The sequence below is a fragment of the Salvelinus namaycush genome, chromosome 21, assembly GCF_016432855.1.
Source record: "Salvelinus namaycush isolate Seneca chromosome 21, SaNama_1.0, whole genome shotgun sequence".
NCBI lineage: Eukaryota > Metazoa > Chordata > Actinopteri > Salmoniformes > Salmonidae > Salvelinus > Salvelinus namaycush.
In genome coordinates, this window is record NC_052327.1 from 35478365 (window position 1) to 35499595 (window position 21231).

The 21231-nt window shown below is 42.7% G+C and overlaps 1 protein-coding gene across 1 annotated transcript in view; it reads left to right on the top strand.

Annotated features, from left to right (window-relative positions):
* tdrd12 (tudor domain containing 12) overlaps nt 1–15609 on the top strand; it is a 30344-nt gene extending 14735 nt beyond the window's left edge. Inside the window, exons 22-28 of the mRNA XM_039016917.1 lie at nt 43–135; nt 393–568; nt 873–1394; nt 5199–5312; nt 5573–5726; nt 5982–6042; nt 15542–15609. Coding sequence (XP_038872845.1) covers nt 43–135; nt 393–568; nt 873–1394; nt 5199–5312; nt 5573–5726; nt 5982–6042; nt 15542–15609 — 1188 coding nt within the window. The remainder of the gene's footprint in view (nt 1–42; nt 136–392; nt 569–872; nt 1395–5198; nt 5313–5572; nt 5727–5981; nt 6043–15541) is intronic.
* The last annotated feature ends 5622 nt before the right edge of the window (nt 15610–21231 follow it).

Sequence of the window (21231 nt, forward strand, 5' to 3'; positions counted from 1 at the left end):
GCTAGCGCTGACAATGACATTATTCTTATGTTGTGGTTTCAGGTCACCAGGGCCATCAGTCAGAAGATCAAAGGCCTGCAGCACCAAGCCAAGGTTGTTCTGTGTTTGGGAAACACGGTCTTCGTCGATCCCATGGTAGGTTCTTCTACTCCAACTACAGACAGCTGAATTTCAACAAATCTTCAACACAAACACTTAATCCTTGTGCGGCAGGTAGCCTAGCGGTTAAGAGCATTAGGCCAGTAAACGAAAGGTCGCTGGTTCGAATCCTAGAGCCGACTAGGTGTAAAATCTGTCTGTGCAAGGCATTTAACCCTAATTGCTCCAGTAAATGGCTCTGGATAAGAGCATCTGGAAAATTACTAAAATGTAAAAATGTGCTTTGTTCTCAGGTGCGGATGACCCGACTACCAGGCCTGAAGACCTTAATAAATGAATGCAACGTCCACGCTGAGATCCTTAGCACGGGGATGGGCACCAGCAACCCTCAGCACCTGGACCTGCTGAAGGAGCTCTGCCACGGGGCTGGGCCTGGAGCCAGTGCTGGGGATGCCCTGCTCACCACGGTGTGAGTTCAGTCCTCTATGCCCATGGGTAACCAGGCTTTCGGCACCATGGGACCTCCATAATACAAGATGCTGTACACTGACATCCAACAGCATTCTTCACTTATAATACGGCACAATGTAATACAGGATGTTAATATGGATGTTGCTACACCAGGGGCTATGTGCAGATATGTAAGTTATGTCAGATAGGACATGGCGGTCAATCATTCAATTTCTTTTTCTTCAGTACTTAATGAGAGCACTGCATTATCAACCTATTACAATTGTGTGTCGTGACTCATGTCTGCTTGGTTTGTTTGTTAGGCCGGATGGCTCTGGGGTGACCTTGGAGGAGAAGGTGCAGGCTGCAGAGGAGGCCCTGGTCCACAGGATGAGGGCAGCTGTCGAGCACTTACACTGTGGCCAGGAGGTTTCTGTAGACCCGCCCCAGACCCAAACGTCTGTGCTTCATGCCCAGACAGACTTGTCCCAGTGCCATATGAAGGCCTCAGCAGATCTGCACCAGATGGACCAGAAGGTCTTTGCTCATGCATCCCAGCCTTGGATGAACGATGTCTTTGTATACCCGACCCAGCTCTCGCCCAAGCCACAGGAGGCCCCATTAGCAGCAGTTCCTGATCCGAGCGAGGCTCAACTACCAACACTCATGGACAGGGTCCAGATAACTTCCCCTCTCCCAACACCTAGCGAAGCCCAGATATCTGCCCCACTCCCAACAATTAGCGAGCCACAGTTACCTGCCCCAACAACTGCGCACAACGACCCCAAAATGGAGCAGTGGAGGAGCCTCATAGCTAACCTCCAAGGTGCCACTCAAACACGGAGGTTGGTGTTCTTCTTCATTTTCACTGGGAAAAACTTCCGTTGCTGCTCGCTTACTGTTCTTCCTATTTTTTTTCTTTGGTGCAGTCGGTCAATAAAAATAAATTTTCTGATGTTTGATTCTTTCACTATACAGTGCAGCTCTGCACCCGACCCGTGATATCCCACTGGCCACAGACGTCAATTTAACGTTTATTACACATTGGTTCAACATAATTTCATTGAAATGACGTGGGAAAAACGTTGATTTAGCTAGTGTTCTTAGGCTTCCATCTGTGCTGAGTGCTCTAACTGGGATCAATGGCTAGTGTTGCATTGATCTCACTTCAACATGTGATGTTCACAAGACTTGTGTTGTCATGCAGGCATACAGCTCTACAAGGATTCACCCCCAAAGACTGGATTTCTGCAGTTCCCCGCCCCATTGAAAATGGTATGTAAACTATTTTAGTTTGATAGTGATCAACAATGTACAAAAAGTACATTTACTGTATGTCTGTTGAACCACGACATTCACTATTGTTGAAAACAGAAGTTGATAATGATCAACAAAGATGTATAAAGACTCAAATATTTTGAGTAGTCTAATATGCCATTCACCATTGTTGTACCTCATAAGGCTGGCTCTTCATACTACTCCAAGCATGTCATGTGCAATCAGAGGAAAAAAACTGTAGACCACATTTACTCCACACAGAGATGCATACAAAGCTCTCCCCCACCCTCCATTTGGCAAATCTGACTATAATTCTATCCTCCTGATTCCTGCTTACAAGCAAAAACTAAAGCAGGAAGTACCGGTGACTCGCTCAATACGGAAGTGGTCAGATGACGCGGATGCTATGCTACAGGACTGTTTTGCTAGCACAGACTGGAATATGTTCTGGGATTCATCCAATGGCATTGAGGAGTATACCACCTCAGTCGTCGACTTCATCAATAAGTGCATTTACGACGTCTTCTCCACAGTGACCGTACGTACATATCCCAACCAGAAGCCATGGATTACAGGCAACATCCGCATCGAGCTAAAGGCTAGAGCTGCCGCTTTCGAGGAATGGGACATTAATCTGGACGCCTATAAGAAATCCCGCTATGCCCTCAGACTACCCATCAAACAAGTAAAGCGTCAATACAGGATTAAGATTGAATCCTACTACACCGGCTCTAACGCTCGTCGGATGTGGCAGGGCTTGAAAACTATTGCGGACTATAAAGGGAAACCCAGACGCGAGCTGCCCAGTAATGCGAGCCAACCAGACGAGCTAAATGCCTTTTATGCTCGATTCGAGGCAAGCAACACTGAAGCATGCACGAGAGCACCAGCTGTTCTGGGTAATAACTGTAATAATGCTCTCGGTAGCTGATGTGAGCAAGACTTTTAGACAGGTCAACATTCACAAAGCCACGGGACCAGATGGATTACCAGGACGTGTACTCAAAGCATGCGTGGACCAACTGGCAAGTGTCTTCACTGACATTTTCACCTTCTCCCTGACTGAGTCTGTAATACCTACATGTTTCAAGCAGACCACCATAGTCCCTGTGCCCAAGGAAGCGAAGGTAACCTGCCTAAATGATTACCGCCCCGTAGCACTCACGTCGGTAGCCATGAAGTGCTTTGAAAGTCTGGTCATGGCTTACATCAACAGCATCCTCCCGGATACCCTAGACCCACTCCAATTTGCATACCACCCCAACAGATCCACAGATGAGGCAATCTCCATCGCACTCCACACTGCCCTTTCCCACCAGGACAAAAGGAACACCTATGTGAGAATGCTGTTCATTGACTACAGCTCAGTGTTCAACACCATAGTACCCATGTAACAGTATAGCTTCTGTCCCTCTCCTCGCTGGACTCTAACAAGGGACCCTCTGCACACATCGACAACAGCCACCCTCGACGCATCGTTACCCATCGCTCCACAAAAGCTGCGCCCCTTGCAGAGCAAGGGGAACTACTTCAAGGTCTCAGAGCGAGTGACGTCAGCGATTGAAACGCTATTAGCGCGCACCCTGCTAACTATCTAGCCATTTCACATTGGTTACACCCCTTTGACCTCCTCCTTTTCCGCAGCAACCAGTGATCCGGATCACGGCACCAATGTAACAGTATAGCTTCCGTCCCTCTCCTCGCCCCTACCTGGGCTCGAACCAGGGACCCTCTGCACACAGCGACAACAGCCACCCTCGACACGTCGTTACCCATCGCTCCACAAAAACCGCGGCCAGAAGCAAGGGGAACAACTACTTCAAGGTCTCAGAGCGAGTGACGTCACCGATTGAAACGCTATTAGCGCGCACCCTGTTAACTAGCTAGCCATTTCACACCAGTTACACCGACAAAGCTCATCACTAAGCTAAGGACCCTGGAACTAAACACCTCCCTCTGCAACTGGATCTTGGACTTCCTGACAGGCAGCCCCCAGGTGGTAAGGGTAGGCAACGACAAGTCTGCCACGCTGATCCTCAACACTGGGGCCCCTCAGGGGTGTGTACTTAGTCCCCTCCAGTACTCCCTGTTCACCCACATCTGGGTGGCCAAACACGACTCCAACACCATCATTAAGTTTGCTGATGACTCAAGTGGTAGGCCTGATCACCGACAACAATGAGGCAGCCTATAGGGAGGAGGTCAGACAACCACCTCTCCCTCAGCACAACAACCTCTCCCTCAATGTGAGCAAGACAAAGGAACTGATCGTGGACTACAGGAAAAGGCGGGCCGAACAGGCTCCTATTAACATCAACGGGGCTGTAGTGGGGCGGGTCGAGAGTTAAGTTCCTTGGTGTCCACATCACCAACGATCTATCATGGTTCAAACACACCAATACAGTCGTGAAGATGGCACAACAAAAAACCTTTTCCCCATCAGGAGACTGAAAAATATGTCAAGGGTCCCCAGATCTTCATAGTTCTGCACCATCGAGCATCCTGACCGATGCATCACTGCCTGGTATGGCAACTGCTCGGCATCTGACCGTAAGGCGCTACAGAGGGTAGTGCGGACGACACAGTACATCACTGGAGCCAAGCTTACTGCAATCCAGGACCTATATAATAGGCAGTGTCAGAGGAAAGCCCATAACATTTTCAGAAACTCCAGTCACCCAAGTCATAGACTGTTTTCTCTGCTACCGCACGGCAAGTGGTACCGGAGCGCCAACAGCTTCTACCCTCAAGCCATAAGACTGCTTAACAATTAATCAACTGGCCACCAGACTATTACATTGACCCCCCCCCCCATTTGTTGCAACCCGCTGTTTATTATCTATGCATTGTCACTTCACCCCTACCTACATGTACAATTACCTCTAAGCTTTACCCCTGCACACTGGCTCGGTACAGGTACCCTCTGTATATAGCCTCGTTATTGTGTTTTTTTATTTTAAATTTTATTTAGTAAATATTTTCTTAACTCTTCTTGAACTGCACTGTTGGTTAAGGGCTTGTAATTAAGCATTTCACGGGAAGTGTCTAAACTTGTTGTATTCGGCGCATGTGACAAAGTTTGATTTGTTTTATTCAGGTCATTTGATTGATGAGAAGCAAGTCAACAGCCAGCAAGTCATCAACGGTGAGAAAGTCATCAGTGTTGATGTGGATGCACCAAAAAGGTATTTGAGGTACACGTATCCCTTATATTTCTGAATAGTCAAATGAAACTGATTTTCTGTTTATGTATTGCGCATCAGTGTTGCATGGGGTCAATTCTATTTAAATTCAGTTTACTTAATAAATATATTAATTGACTGAACTGACTCCAATCCATCACAGATTTACATTTAGTTAGTCTTTTTCAGTTTCCATCCACAGATCAAGTGGTTCCAGAGAGATGACACAGTCACACTGAACATAAAGCTCAGAGAACCAGTGGATCAGAGATGTGAATTCTTCCCTGACAGAGTGGTGTACAGGTCTGTTGAATGTCTGTCATGTGTCCTTTCAACCACCTGAACATACATCTTTAAAAAAAAATCTTAAGTAGCTTGAGGCAAGTGCTGAGCTGTTAATGTTTCTATTCTATGTAAATATATATTTTTTTTTTTAATAACTCCCCGTGCAAGGTATCATTGTGTGTACAGGATGAAGTCAACATTGGGGCTGTAATTCCCTGCATCACAAATGAGAGAAGCATTTAATTTGATAATATTACATTTCTAACTATTGCCTCTAGTGCGTGTGTGAATGACAGGCCTTATCGTGCTCACCTGGAGCTCCACAGTAACATCACTGCAGAGAGGTGCTCCTGGGAGATGAAGTGCAATGAGCCAGTCATCAGGCTCGTCAAACAGGAGAGGGGAGACTGGAAGATGCTCCTCAAGCAAAAGGTAGTGCTTTTCATTAGAGGGAACAAATATATTATGTTTAACTCCTAACCTCCTTTGTACAGCTAGCAATACCTGTAGGTTAACATACTTTGGATATTTAGTCCTTTTGACATTCGCAAACTAAAAAATACAAGACATGACCTTCCAGATGAGTTGTCAGAGTTCTGCTTACAGTAACAGAATGTTCTAGTAGATGTCATGCCTCGTTGTTTATTCATAATGAATATTGATGAAGGTGAATTGTGATGTCCTCAGAGTGCTTTTGTTAGTTTGGATTTCGACCGATTTGAGGAAGATGAAAAGAAGACTTCAAATGGTAAGTTTTTAGAATCATTTGCACTAAATTCCAGAAGCTAAAGTTAATTACGTTTATTTGCAGTCAGTTAGCTGCCCCAAAACTCTTTCACTTTTTAAAATGTATTTATTTAACCTTTAACTTCACTCGCTTTCTATCATTGTATCAAGCCTCTTATAATGACAAGGAGGCTCCAGTAAGGCTTTCACGCCCCCGCGATATGCAACTTTTCAGGGAAGTCAGGAACCAATATACTCAGTCAGTTAGGAAAGCAAAGGCTAGCTTTTTCAAACAGAAATTTACATCCTGTTGCACTAGTTCCAAAAAGTTCTGGACACTAAAGTCCATGGAGAATACGAGCACCTCCTCCCAGCTGCCCACTGCACTGAGGATAGGAAACAGTGTCACCACCGATAAATCTACGATAATCGATAGTTTCAATAAGCATTTATCTACGGCTGGCCATGCTTTCCACCTGGCTACCCCTACCCCGGCCAATAGCTCTGCACCCCCTGCAGCAGCTTCTCCTTTACACAAATCCAGACTAGAGGTCGATCGATTATGATTTTTCAACGCCGATAGCGATTTATTGGAGGACAAAAAAAGCCGATACCGATTAATCGGCCGATTTTTTTTTTTATATATATTTTTATATATATATATATATATATATATATATATTTTTTTTTAAATATATATATCATACACACATTTTTGTAAAAATGACAATTGCAACAATACTGAATGAACAATGAACACTTTTATTTTAACTTAATATAATACATAAACACACACACACACACACACACACACACAGCTCTGAAGTGACAATGATACTGAAGAGTCTGCTTAGGAGACAAATACTCTCAACTGTTTGAATAAAAATAGAGTTTAAGTTACCTGTGATGAATGTTGAAAATAAAAACTCATTTCTATATGCAGGAAATCCTATTTTAATCATGGGCATGGTAAGAATTGACGACCCAAGTGAGAGTCATAATTCCCATGACACCTTCTAGCAAAATCTGAAAAGCGGTTCCTTTTATTCCATAGGATATTTTTTAGATTCACTTAAAATAAGGTCTGTGTTTTGTGTAGGCTTACACCACCTTGACAATTTTATAACTGTGTAGATATCCATAGGACAAGGTAACTCCCGGGTGTGACCTCCCGGGTGGCGCAGTGGTCTAGGGCACTGCATCGCAGTGCTAGCTGCACCACCAGAGTCTCTGGGTTCGCGCCCAGGCTGGGCTGGGTTCGCGCCCAGGCTGGGCTGGGTTCGCGCCCAGGCTGGGCTGGGTTCGCGCCCAGGCTCTGTCGCAGCCGGCCGCAACCGGGAGGTCCGTGGGGCGACGCACAATTGGCATAGCGTCGTCCGGGTTAGGGAAGGTTTGGCCGGTAGGGATATCCTTGTCTCAGTATGTAAAATGTAATAAAATGTATGCACTCTACTGTAAGTCGCTCTGGATAAGAGCGTCTGCTAAATGACTAAAATGTAAAAAATGTAACTCTGATCAATATTGGCTAAATATAAGCGAAGATCATTTTTTTTGTAGAGTGGATTTATGAAAATATGTTGACAAACGTTACCTTATCCTAGTGAGATTTACACGGGTATCAAAACGTCGAGGCGGTTTTAGCCTGCACGAAACACAGACCTTATTTTAAGTAGATCAAGACATTCTCTATGGAAGACATGAACGGTAAAATAACGAAGGAACCCCTTTCAAGTTCAGCCGCAAGTTATTACAGGAATTATAACGCGTCGACTATTTCTCTCTAAACCATATACCTTTGACTAATCCGGAAACTATCACCTCGAAAACAAAACGTTTATTCCGTTCCGTATTTTATCTAACTGGTGGCATCCATGAGTCTAAATATTCCTGTTACATTGCACAACCTTCAATGTTATGTCATAATTACGTAAAATTCTGGCAAATTAGTTCGCAAAGAGCCAGGTGGCCCAAACTGTTGCATATACCCTGACTCTGCGTGCAATGAACGCAAGAGAAATGACACAATTTCACCTGGTTAATATTGCCTGCTAACCTGGATTTCTCTTAGCTAAATATGCAGGTTTAAAAATATATACTTGTGTATTGATTTTAAGAAAGGCATTGATGTTTATGGTTAAGTACACATTGGAGCAATGACAGTCATTGATTGATTGTTTTTTATAAGATAAGTTTAATGCTAGCTAGCAATTTACCTTAGCTTACTGCATTCGCGTAACAGGCAGGCTCCTCGTGGAGTGCAATGTAATCAGGTGTTAGAGCATTGGACTAGTTAACTGTAAGGTTGCAAGATTGGATCCCCCGAGCTGACTAGGTTAAAATTCTGTCGTTCTGCCCCTAAACGAGGCAGAACGTTCCTAGGCCGTCATTGAAAATAAGAATGTGTTCTTAACTTCTCTGGGGCAGGTGGGACGCAAACGTCCCACCGGCCAATAGCCAGGGAAAATACAGCGCGCCATATTCAAATAACATGATATAAAAATCAAACTTTCATTAACTCACACATGTAAGATACCAAATTAAAGCTACACTCGTTGTGAATCCAGCCAACATGTCAGATTTCAAAAAAGCTTTTCGGCGAAAGCATAAGATGCTATTATCTGATGATAGCAAAACAGTAAACAAAGAGTAGCATAATTCAACACTGCAAGCACGACACAAAACGCAGAAATAAAATATAAATCATGCCTTACCTTTGACGAAATTCTTTTGTTGGCACTCCAATATGTCCCATAAACATCACAAATGGTCCTTTTGTTCGATTAATTCCGTCGATATATATCCAAAATGTCAATTTATTTTGACCATTTCATCCAGAAAAACACAGCTTCCAACTTTCGCCAAGTCACTACAAAATATATCAAAAGTTACATGTAAACTTTACCAAAACATTTCAAAATACTTTTGTAATACAACGTTAGGTATTTTTAAACGTTGATGATCTGTGTTCAATACAAAAAGAAAACAAACTGACGCAACTTTTTTCGTAACGTGACTCTCTCAAAAAATGTACTTAATGTGACCCTCATTTACGATAGCCCTACTTCTTCACTACACAAAGGAATAACCTCAACCGATTTCCAAGGACTGGTGACATCCAGTGGAAGCGGTAGGAACTGCAAGCAAGTCCATTAGAAATCTGGTGTCTCTAAAAAAACTAATTGAAAAGACAGTGACATCAAAAAAAAATACAAATTCTGAATGGTTTGTCCTCAGGGTTTTGCCTGCTACATAAGTTCTGTTATTCTCACAGACATGATTCAAACAGTTTTAGAAACTTCAGAGTGTTTTCTATCCAAGTCTACTAATAATATGCATATCTTATATTCTGGGGATGAGTAGCAAGCAGTTGAATTTTGGCATGCTATTTTTTCCCGAAAGTGAAAATGCTGCCCCCTGCCCTCAAGAAGTTAACTGACTTGCCTAGTTAAATAAAGATTAAAGGTATAAAAAAAAAAAAAGGCAAATCGGCGCCCAAAAATACCGATTTCCGATTGTTATGAAAACTTGAAATCGGCCCCGATTAATCGTCCATTCCGATTTAATCGGTCGATCTCTAATCCAGACAGCTGATGTTCTGAAAGAGCTGAAAAATTTGGATCCCTACAAATCATCTGGGCTAGACAATCTGGACCTTCTCTTTCTAAAATTATACGCCGAAATTGTTGCAACCCCGATTACTAGCCTATTCAACCTCTGTTTTGTATCGTCTGAGATCCCCAAAATTTGGAAAGCTGCCGCGGTCATCCCCCTCTTCAAATAGACCCAAACTGTTGTAGACCTATATCCATCCAGCCCTGCCTTTCTAAAATCTTAAAAAGCCAAGTTAACAAACAAATCACCAACCATTTCGAATCCCACCGTACCATCTCCGCTATGCAATCTGGTTTCCGAGCTGGTCATGGGTGCCCCTCAGCCACACTCAAGGTCCTATATGATATCAAAACCGCCATCGATAAAAGACAGTGCTGTGCAGCCATCTTCATCGACCTGGCCAAGGCTTTCGACTCTGTCGATCACCTTATTCTTATCGGCAGACTCAATAGCCTTTGTTTCTCAAATGACTGCCTCGCCTGGCTCACCAACTACTTCTCAGAGTTCAGTGTGTCAAATCGGAGGGCCTGTTGCCCGGACCTCTGGCAGTCTCTATGGGGGTGCCACAGGGTTCAATTCTCAGGCTGACTCTTTTCTCTGTGTATATAAATGATGTCGCTCTTGCTGCTGATGATTCTCTGATCCACCTCTACGCAGAAGACACCTTTCTGCATACATCTGGCCCTTCTTTGGACACTGTGTTAACAAACCTCCAGATGAGCTTCGATGCCATACAACACTCCTTCCGTGACCTCCAACTGCTTTTAAATGCATAAATAAAACTAAGTGCGTGCTCTTCAACCGATTGCTGCCCGCACCCCCGACTAGCATCACTACTCTGGACGTTTCTAACTTAGAATATGTGGACAGCTTCAAATACCTAGGTGTCTGGTTAGACTGTAAACTCTCCTTCCAGACTCACATTAAGCATCTCCAATTCAAAATGAAATCTATAATCGGCTTCCTTTTTCGCAAAACAAAGCCTCCTTCACTCATGCTGCCAAACATACCCTCGTAAAACTGACTATCCTACCGATCCTTGACTTCGGCGATGTCACTTACAAAATAGCCTCCAACACTCTTCTCAGCGAACTGGATGTAGTCTATCACAGTGCCATCCGTTTTGTCACCAAAGCCCCATATACTACCCACCACTGCGACCTGGATGCTCTCGTTGGCTGGCCCTCACTACATATTTGTCGCCAAACCCACTTGCTCCAGGTCATCTATAAGTCTTTGCTAGGTAAAGCCTCGTCTTATCTCAGCTCACTGGTCACCATAGCAACACCCACCCGTAGCACGCGCTCCAGCAGGTGCAGTTGAAGTTTACATACATACACTTAGGTTGCAGTCATTAACTTGTTTTTCAACCACTCCACAGATTTCTTGTTAACAAAACAGTTTTGGCAAGTCGGTTAGGACATCTACTTTATGCATGACACAAGTAATTTTTCCAACAATTGTTTACAGACAGACTATTTCACTTATAATTCACTGTATCATAATTCCAGTGGGCCAGAAGTTTACATACACTAAGTTGACTGTGCCTTTTTAAAGAGCTTGGAAAATTCCAGAAAATGAGGTCATGGCATTAGAAGATTCTGATAGGCTAATTGACATAATTTGAGTCAATTGGAGGTGTACCTGTGTATGTATTTCAAGGCCTACCTTCAAACTCGTGCCTCTTTGCTTGACAACATGGGAAAATCAAAAGAAATCAGCCAAGACCTCAGAAAAAAATATTGTAGACCACCACAGTCTTGTTCATCCTTGGGAGCAATTTCCAAACACCTGAACGTACCACGTTCATCTGTACAAACTGTAGTACGCAAGTATAAACACTATGGGACCACGCAGACGTCATACCGCTCAGGAAGGAGACGCGCTCTGTCTCCTAGAGATGAACGTTCTTCTGGTGCGAAAAGTGCAAATCAATCCCAGAACAGCAGCAAAGGACCTTGTGAAGATGCTGGAGGAAACCGGTACAACAAAATCTATATCCAGTGTCAGGGTTTTCTAAAGTTGAACCCAGAAGCAGACCAGGACAAGGAGAGTAAGACGAAGGTGAGTATTTATTTACAAGTTTGAATGTAGTGATAGAAAAATCCAAGTGACGGAGCGGGCAGCGGAGGTGAGTTGATGGGATTGAATAGGCAGATCCAATGAAGTAACTGAAGTCACCGACGACCAGGTAGGGATGAGATGAGTGTTCCGGGTGAATGACTGTAGACAGAAAAAACAGAGGTGAGTTCAAGGCAAGCAAAACGTACAAAACAACAAAACAAACTCTATCAAACTGGAGGCTGATACACTGGCACAACATACTGTTCATGGCTAACGATCCGGCAGGGAATGGATGTCAGGTCAGTGCTTATGAAGTGGAGGGGTGATGATCAGGACCAGGTGTGCAGATAGCGGATTGGAAACAGGTGCGGTAATCAGAGATCTCCCAACCAGCTACGTCGCCCGGCAACCAGACAGGGTGCGTTCCAGGACACCGGGAAAAAAACACTCCAGGACAGAACACAGGCAAAAACAGACTCAGGAAGCGGGATTCGTGACACACAGTAAAACGAGTCCTATATCGACATAACCTGAAAGGCCCACTCAGCACGGAAGAAGCCCCTGCTCCAAAACCGCCATAAAATGCGCCAGACTATGGTTTGCAACTCCACATGGGTACAAAGATCGTACTTTTTGGAGAAATGTCCTCTGGTCTGATGAAACAAAAATAGAACTGTTTGGTCATAATGACCATTGTTATGTTAGGAAGAAAAAGGGGGAGGCTTGCAAGCCGAAGAACACCATCCCAACCGTGAAGCACGGGGGTGGCAGCATCATGTTGTGGGGGTGCTTTGCTACAGGAGGGAGTGGTGCACTTCACAAAATAGATGGCATCATGAAGATGGAAAATGATGTGGATATATTGAAGCAACATCTCAAGACATCAGTCAGGAAATTAAAGCTAGGGTCTTCCAATTGGACAATGACCCCAAGCATACTTCCAAAGTTGTGGCAAAATGGCTTGAGGATAACAAAGTCAAGGTATTGGAGTGGTAATCAAAAGCCCTGACCTCAATCCCATAGACAATTTGTGGGCAGAACTGAAAAAGCGCATGCGAGCAAGGAGGCCTACAAACCTGACTCAGTTACACCAGCTCTGTCAGGAGGAATGGGCCAAAATTCACCCAACTTAATGTGGGAAGCTTGTGGAAGGCTACCAAAAACGTTAAACAATTTAAAGGCAATGCTACCAAATACTAATTGAGTGTATGTAAACTTCTGACCCACTGGGAATGTGATGAAAGAAATAAAAGTTGAAATAAATCATTCTCTCTCCTATTATTCAGAAATTTCACATTCTTAAAATAAAGTGGTGATCCTAAGACAAGAATTTTTACTAGGATTAAATGTCAGGAATTGAGAAACTGAGTATATATGTATTTGGCTAAAGTGTATGTTAACTTCCAAATTCAACTGTATATTTCACTGGTCATTCCCAAAGCCAACACTTACTTTGGCCGCCTTTCCTTACAGTTCTCTGCTGCCAATGACTGGAAGGAATTGCAACAATCACTGATGCTGGAATCTTATATCTCCCTCTCTAACTTTAAGCAACAGCTGTCAGAGCAGCTTACCTGTACACAACCAATCTGTAAATAGCATACCCAACTACCCCATCCCCATATTATTACTTACCCTCTTGATCTTTTGCACCCCAATATCTCTACTTGCACATCATCATCTACACATCTATCACTCCAGTGTTAATGCTAAATTGTAATTGTTTCGCCTCTATGGCCTATTTATTGCCTACCTCCCTACTCTTCTACATTTGCAAACACTGTACATAGATTTTTCTATTGTGTTATTAACTATACATTTGTTTGTGTAGCTCTGTTGTTTTTGTCGCACTGCTTTGCTTTATCTTGGCCAGGTCGCAGTTGTAAATGAGAACTTGTTCTCAACTGGCCTACCTGGTTAAATAAAAAATAGATAAAAATTAGCCATAGAGAAAACAAAATACACTACATTATCAAAGTATGTGGACACGTCAAAGATCGCATTCCAAACTCATGGGCATTAATATGGAGTTGGTCCCCCCCCCCCCCTTTGCTGCTATAACAGCCTCCACTCTTCTGGGAAGGCTTTCCACTAGATGTTGGAACATTGCTGCAGGGACTTCTTCCATTCAGCCACAAGAGCATAGGTGAGGTTGGGCGATTTAATCCTGGCTCGCAGTCAGCGTTCCAATTCATCTCAATGGTTTTCAATGGTGTTGAGGTCGGTGCTTTGTGCTGGCCAGTTAGGTGTGGAAGAACTTATCTCGACAAACCATTTTTGTATGGACCTCGCTTTGTGCATGGGGGCATTGTAATGCTGAAACAAGAAAGGGCCTTCCCCAAACTGTTCCCAAAGAATTGTCTATGTATGCTGTAGCGTTAAGATTTCCCATCACTGGAACGAAGGGACTTTGCGCGATCCATGAAAAACATCCCCAGACCATTATTCCTCCTCCACCAAACTTTACAGTTGGCACTGCATTCGGGTGCGTCTTTTTTCTAACGCAGTTAAGCCAAAACCACGCCCAGTTATTCAGAGGGGCATCCTACAGTTCTTTGAGAGGTCTCCAAGTTCGGAAGTGAATATCGCGGCGCGAAATTTGTCACTGATTAATAACATTTTCCCTTGTTTTTCAAGATTTAATTTTTTTTATAACATAATGTCGTGGCCCAAGCTAGCTATTAACGTCCCTTAACGCTCAAAGACAGATTCAATGGCTGTAGAATCGTGTTCGACTGAATGATTAGCTTATAAATATTTGAGAAATTATGAATAATAAGAATGTTTTTACCTGATAATAGACTACCAATGATAATATAACAACTTCAAATACCGAGCTAGTAACGTTAAGTAGCCTAGGTTAACTTAGCTGACCTGCAATAGAGGAAATTCAGAAGAGGTCTCTGAGACATTTTTACCACTCATTCAAATTCTGAAAATAAATACATGGGCAAATGTTACCAAACATGATGATAATAGGCCTGCATTACGGTAGGCAGCTAATTGTTAAATTACACTTTCCATCCTTACCTTGGAAGGTCACTGTCTCTGCTCTGATCGCCTGTGAGTGAGACAATGCTAGCTAGCCAATGGAAGCGTAGTAGAACGCCCCTCTGATTAACGGGCGTGGTTTTGGATTAACCGTGTTGGGGTAAAAGAAAAACGCCATTTGGGCAGGTAGAGTTCTCCTGGCATATGCTGTAGCATTGACTTCCCTTCACTGGATGTAAGGTGCCTAGCCTGAATCATGATAAACCAGCCAGGTTTAAACCACTCCAGCCGACGCTTGGCATTGCACATGGTGATTTTAGGCTTGTGTGCGGCTGCTCGGCCATGGAAACCCATTTCAGGAAACTCCCGATGAACAGGGCTTGTGCTGACGTTGCTTCCAGAGGCAGTTTGGAAATCAGTAGTATGTGTTGCAACCGAGGACAGACAATTTTTATGCGCTTCAGCACTCTGTGGTCCCGTTCTATGAGCTTGTGTAGCCTACCAATTCACTGCTGAGCCGTTGTTGCTCCTAGATGTCTCCACTTCACAATAACTGCACTAACAGTTGACTGGGGAAGCTCTAGCAAGGTAGAAATTTGACGTAATGACTTGTTGGGAAAGGTGGCATCCTATGACGGTGCCACGTTGAAAGTCACTGAGCTCTTCAGTAAGGCCATTCTACTGCCAATGTTTGTCTATAGAGATTGCATGGCAGTGTGCTCAATTTTAGTCACCTGTCAGCAACGGTGTGGCTGAAATAGCCAAATTCACTCATTTGAAGGGGTGTTCACATACTTTTGCATATACAGTGTAGTTCTGACTGACCACCTTTTTCTGTTGCTGGTGTTCCCCAGGTCTCTGCTTTGTGGGGCACACTGGGGAGGAAGGCTGCTACGTGAGCTCAGACAGTAGCAGTGACTGACTGCAGACAGACGGCCCTCATCGATCCTCCCTCTAATCATCAACTGAGAAGAACCTAGTGCCAATCCCCCAAAAATACATACATTCAGCCAGTTAGTTATTATACACTTTTCGTTCATGTCTGCTTGAAGGACGCATCTCTTTGGCTGTTTTAGCACATTTCATATGACAATTCCATATTTTCAGGTTTATTGTTTAACGATTTTTTGATGTTATGCGATCAGACTCAACACAAGTGAATTGAGAATAATGATGGCGTATTCAAATCTGTTACGACACTGGTACATCAAAGTACTTACTACTAAGGAATTGCCAAACTAGCAGATACCCATAGACGTCCAGTCATTGTGTTAATGCTATTTAGAATTGGCTTGCGAACACCCTTTAACTTCCTTCATACTGAACCAGTCCTTGTTTTCAAGCACGTGTCTACTTGACAGAAATGTCAGAAACAGATTAAAGCTACATTCTGGGATTTGAAAAACTGCTGCCCTGTCACTTGTTTTGGCATACAGCTGAGGGATGGGGCTAGTAAAATGTAACCCCTCAAATTCATAGACTGCGTTCAAGGTGCAAGGACTAACGGTATATATGCCATTTACCAGACGCTTTTATCCACAGCGACGTAGTCATGCGTGCTTCGTACATCATTATTTTACGTACGAGTGGTCCTAGGAATTGAACCAACTATCCTGGTGTTGCAAGAGACATGCTCTACCAACTGAGAGGACCAGTCCATGACATCCAAGCTATACATTGTTTGTTTACATTATTGTCGTTTGTAAACAATAGTGTAATAAAACCAAATATTTTGTATTATGATAAAGACCGACGGTTGTGCTTTACTCATGAGGCATTTAAAGCTCCATTATGTAACTTTGTATTTTTTTTCTCAATAATCTTAATGACCATTAATCAACTTTCAGTCTATCGTTCTTCCAGACTACATGCATTTTTGCTGTGATTTTTCAATTAAAGTGGAATGGTTTTGGAATAGTTGCTTTGTAAACTAATATCAATGATTTTACTTTCAATACATGGACCAATTCGGTATGACCCAAGTTCCGCTAGAAGAACCGAAAGATTTACTTTGGCCTTAATAAAGCATTCAAAATAAAAGTTAACAAAACAACAGCTACTCTATCAGTAGTCTTCTATGGTAGAAATGAACCTTTCAGCAGTACAATGAAGTTCAAAGCTATATATAAAAACACCCTTACGAAGTGTGGAGTGGGTTGTGTAGTTAAAAATGTAAACACTTGGAATTTCTCTAAATTAAATGGTTAGTTTATCTAATCAAGCTAGCTGTAGCAATAGTAAACAATGGATTATCGTGGATGCTGTCACTACAGAGAGGTATAGAACGATTGATGTTATATTCTACTCAAGGTTTTCTAAAGCTAGCCAGGTTCAGTTAGCTTCACATTCCGGATCCGGCTTAATCCGTACTGACTAGATATTGCTCGTCTGCCTGCCGCTAACTCCTGTGCATGCCGCATATAGCTACTCAAACTCTTAATTGAGACAATGCTGAAATATCAGTCCATGGGCGAGTCGGTGCCACATTTGAAATTTGTGCCGATTTCAAAATGAAAAAGTTATCTGTCAAATTCAGCAGGCTGTGGTGTGAAATAAGCTTGTAGAAGTGCCGTCTTTATTGTATTACTTATTGGTAATGCCATCTTTGGTGTGTTTATTAATGCACCAACATCTTTACTAGCGATAAAATATTTGTTTTAAGTCATACACAAGTTATACTGTGAGTTACGTTTCAAATGTGATAAGTATTTGAACATAATTTTTTAACACAACATTACATTTAATAAAATATTTAATCAGCCTTCTTCAAATGAAGGAGATTAGGACTCAATCTTTGCAAGTGGGAGGGAATCTGTTTCTATTGTTCCTCAACTCACAGCTCAGACAATTCAGTATAAAATTTTAGCCCTGAGTTAGCCTGCCTGGGAGCAGGTTAGTTCTGAAGGATTCGTTGCCATAGAAATTTACCTGGCTAAAAGGTAACTTTTGTGGTACCGGTTATCCCGAGTTGAACTCTGAGTTGGTCAAAGTTACCTCACCTCACTAACTCGTGCAACCATGTACATAGTATAGGGCTCTGGCCTACATAAACAACTCAAAGGCTGCGTTTACATCCCAATTCTGATCTTTTGCCACATGAGTTTTTTGACCGATCAGATCTTTTGCCAATACAGTGCATTCGGTAAGTTTTCCGATCCCTTGACTTTTTCCACATTTTGTTACATTACAGCCTTATTCTAAAATTGATTAGACATTTTTTTCCCTCATCATTCTACACACAATACCCCATAATGACAAAGCAAAAACAGGTTTTTAGAAATGTTTGCAAATTTATACAAATGATTTGACATTTATGTAAGTATTCAGACTCAGTACTTTGAAGCACCTTTGGCAGCAATTACAGCCTCAAGCCTTCTTGAGTATGACGCTACAAGCTTGGCACACTTGTATTTGGGGAGTTTCTCCCATTTGTTATCTGCAAATCATCTCAAGCTCTGTCAGATTGGATGGGGAGAGTCGCTGCACAGCTATTTTCAGATCTCTCCAGAGATGTTCGATCGGGTTCAAGTCCGGGCTCTGGCTGGGCCACTCAAGGACATTCAGACTTGTCCCGAAGCCACTCCTGCATTGTCTTGGCTGTGTGCTTAGGGTCATTGTCCTGTTGGAAGGTGAACCTTCGCACCAGTCTGAAGTCCTCAGTGCTCTGGAGCAGGTTTTCATCAAGAATCTCTCTGTAATTTGCTCCATTCCTCTCCCTCTCCTGACTAGTCTCCCCTTCCCTGCCGCTGAAAAACATCCCCACAGTATGATGCTGCCACCACCATGCTTCACCGTAGGGATGGTGCCAGGTTTCCTCCAGACGTGACGCTTGGCATTCAGGCCAAAGAGTTCAATCTTGGTTTCATCAGACCAGAGAATCTTGTTTCTCATGGTCAGAGACCTTTAGATGCCTTTTGGTAAACTCCAAGCGGGCTGTCATGTGCCTTTAACTGAGTGGCTGAAGAAAAAATGTATGTACCTTTTTTTTAATCCATTTTAGAATAAGGCTGTAACGTAACAAAATGTGGAAAAAGTCAAGGGAGCTGAATACTTTCTGAATGCACTGTAATTGTGCACAAAACTAAATTGGGCTGCCTGTATAAACGCAGCCATTGTAGATTAATTTCACCCAAGCATGTAGATTGGATGAACTAACCCTTTAAATGGTCAATCTGCAGTTGCTACATCCATTTTTGGACTTAAATATGTACCCATTGATTCTTGAAGAATATAACTTATAAATCCCTTATGAGCTTAGTTCAATTGTTGTACCCCATCAGAACCCAAAATATAAGCTTGTTTTCCTCCAATGTTTGTTCACAAAGTAAATGTAAACATTTATATAGCCTCAAAACATGGTTAAACTATAATTTTTATATCATGACTGGTCAGTCCTTGCATCAATAGCTCTATGAATTTGAGTGGTTACATTTTTCCAGCCCCATTCCTCAGCTTTTTACCGAAACGGGTGAGGAGTACATTTTGTTTCAACTGCTGATGGCAGCTTTAAAATATGGTTCTGTTAGTGTTTTTGCCATAGTCTGGTTCCTCTCAAGGTTTCTTCCATCTGGGCATTTTTCCTTGCCTCTGTGCTTCTGCTTGTTCTTTGGAGGATTAGGCTGTGTCACTGTGAAGCACTTGCTGTTGTAAAAAGTGCTTTCATTTTAGCATTTGTGGCACAAATCCCCTGCATGTCATGGTACCTAAATTAGCATTTTTAGTGCATCAGGTCCAAATCATCTATAAGTAAATTAGTTGAGCTACGTAATCAATGTTTGATAATTTAGGATGATTTGGACATAATGTGCCAAAAAAAATGCTAATATAAGTATTATGACTTGAATGGGATTTGTGCCACAAATGCAAAAATATTATCATTTGAAAACGGTGCCAAAGAAACTAAATCTTGGATTGCTGTCATACCTAGACTGCTTACAGGGAAAGAAACAAATGTTATTTTCTAATTTGGTACTTGCGACGGATTTCCTTCATATGGATTCTGTTTTTTGTTGGTCAAACTCCGTTTCACCTGTTAGTCTAAGCCCTGTGTAAGGCGGGGGGGGGTTCTGCTAAAATATATGGAATTATTTACAGAATGTCATAGGATCATTTAGCAATTTGAGTTAGAATTTTAAGAGCCCTTGAAGTATCAAAAAATATATATGAAAAAATGATTTATTTGGCTTTACTGCTATTAGCCCATACAAACGCATTGAATAACAGATTTACTACATGGAACAACAGATATCCCCCCCCCAAAAAAATCTAAAGGAAGTTTGTTCTGAAGTGTCTGTCCTATATCTGAGAGCTACAGTATAAGAAAGATCAGGAAACATTTTTATTTGTACATGTATTTAACCCCTTATTTTTTGCACTAAACTGTTAACTTTTGGCCACGACTGTACGTTTTGAGAATTACACAAATATTAATTTTCACAAAGTTTGCTGCTTGTGTCTTTAGATATTTTTGTCAGATGTTACTATGGAATACTGAAGTATAATTACAAGCATTTCATAAGTGTCAAAGGCTTTTATTGACAATTACATGAAGTTGATGCAGAGAGTCAATATTTGCAGTGTTGACCCTTCTTTTTCAAGACCTCTGCAATCCGCCCTGGCATGCTGTCAATTAACTTCTGTGCCACATCCTGACTGATGGCAGCCCGTTCTTGCATAATCAATGCTTGGAGTTTGTCAGAATTTGTGGGGTTTTGTTTGTCCACCTGCCTCTTGAGGATTGACCACAAGTTCGCAATGGGATTAAGGTCTGGGGAGTTTTTTGGCCATGGACCCAAAATATTGATGTTTTGTCAAAATTGTGAGTGAGCCCACTCCCTTGGCTGAGAAGCAACCCCACACATGAATGGTCTCAGGATGCTTTACTGTTGGCATGACACAGGACTGAAGGTAGCGCTCACCTTGTCTTCTCCGGACAAGCTTTTTTCCAGATGCCCCAAACAATTCAGAAAGGGGATTCATCAGAGAAAATGACTTTACCCCAGTCCTCAGCAGTCCAATCCCTGTACCTTTTGCAGAATATCAGTCTGTCCCTGATGTTCTTCCTGGAGAGAAGTGGCTTCTTTGCTGCCCTTCTTGACACCAGGCCATCCTCCAAAAGTATTTGCCTCACTGTGCGTGCAGATGCACTCACACCTGCCTGTTGCCATTCCTGAGCAAGCTCTGTACTGGTGGTGCCCCAATCACGCAGCTGAATCAACTTTAGGAGACGGTCCTGGAGCTTGCTGGACTTTCTTGGGCGCCCTGAAGCCTTCTTCACAACATTTGAACCGCTCTCCTTGAAGTTCTTGATGATCCGATAAATGGTTGATTTAGGTGCAATCTTACGGGCAGCAATATCCTTGCCTGTGAAGCCCTTTTTGTGCAAAGCAATGATGACGGCACGTGTTTCCTTGCAGGTAACCATGGTTGACAGAGGAAGAACAATGATTCCAAGCACCACCCTCCTTTTGAAGCTTCCAGTCTGTTATTCAAACTCAATCAGCATGACAGAGTGATCTCCAGCCTTGTCCTCGTCAACACTCAC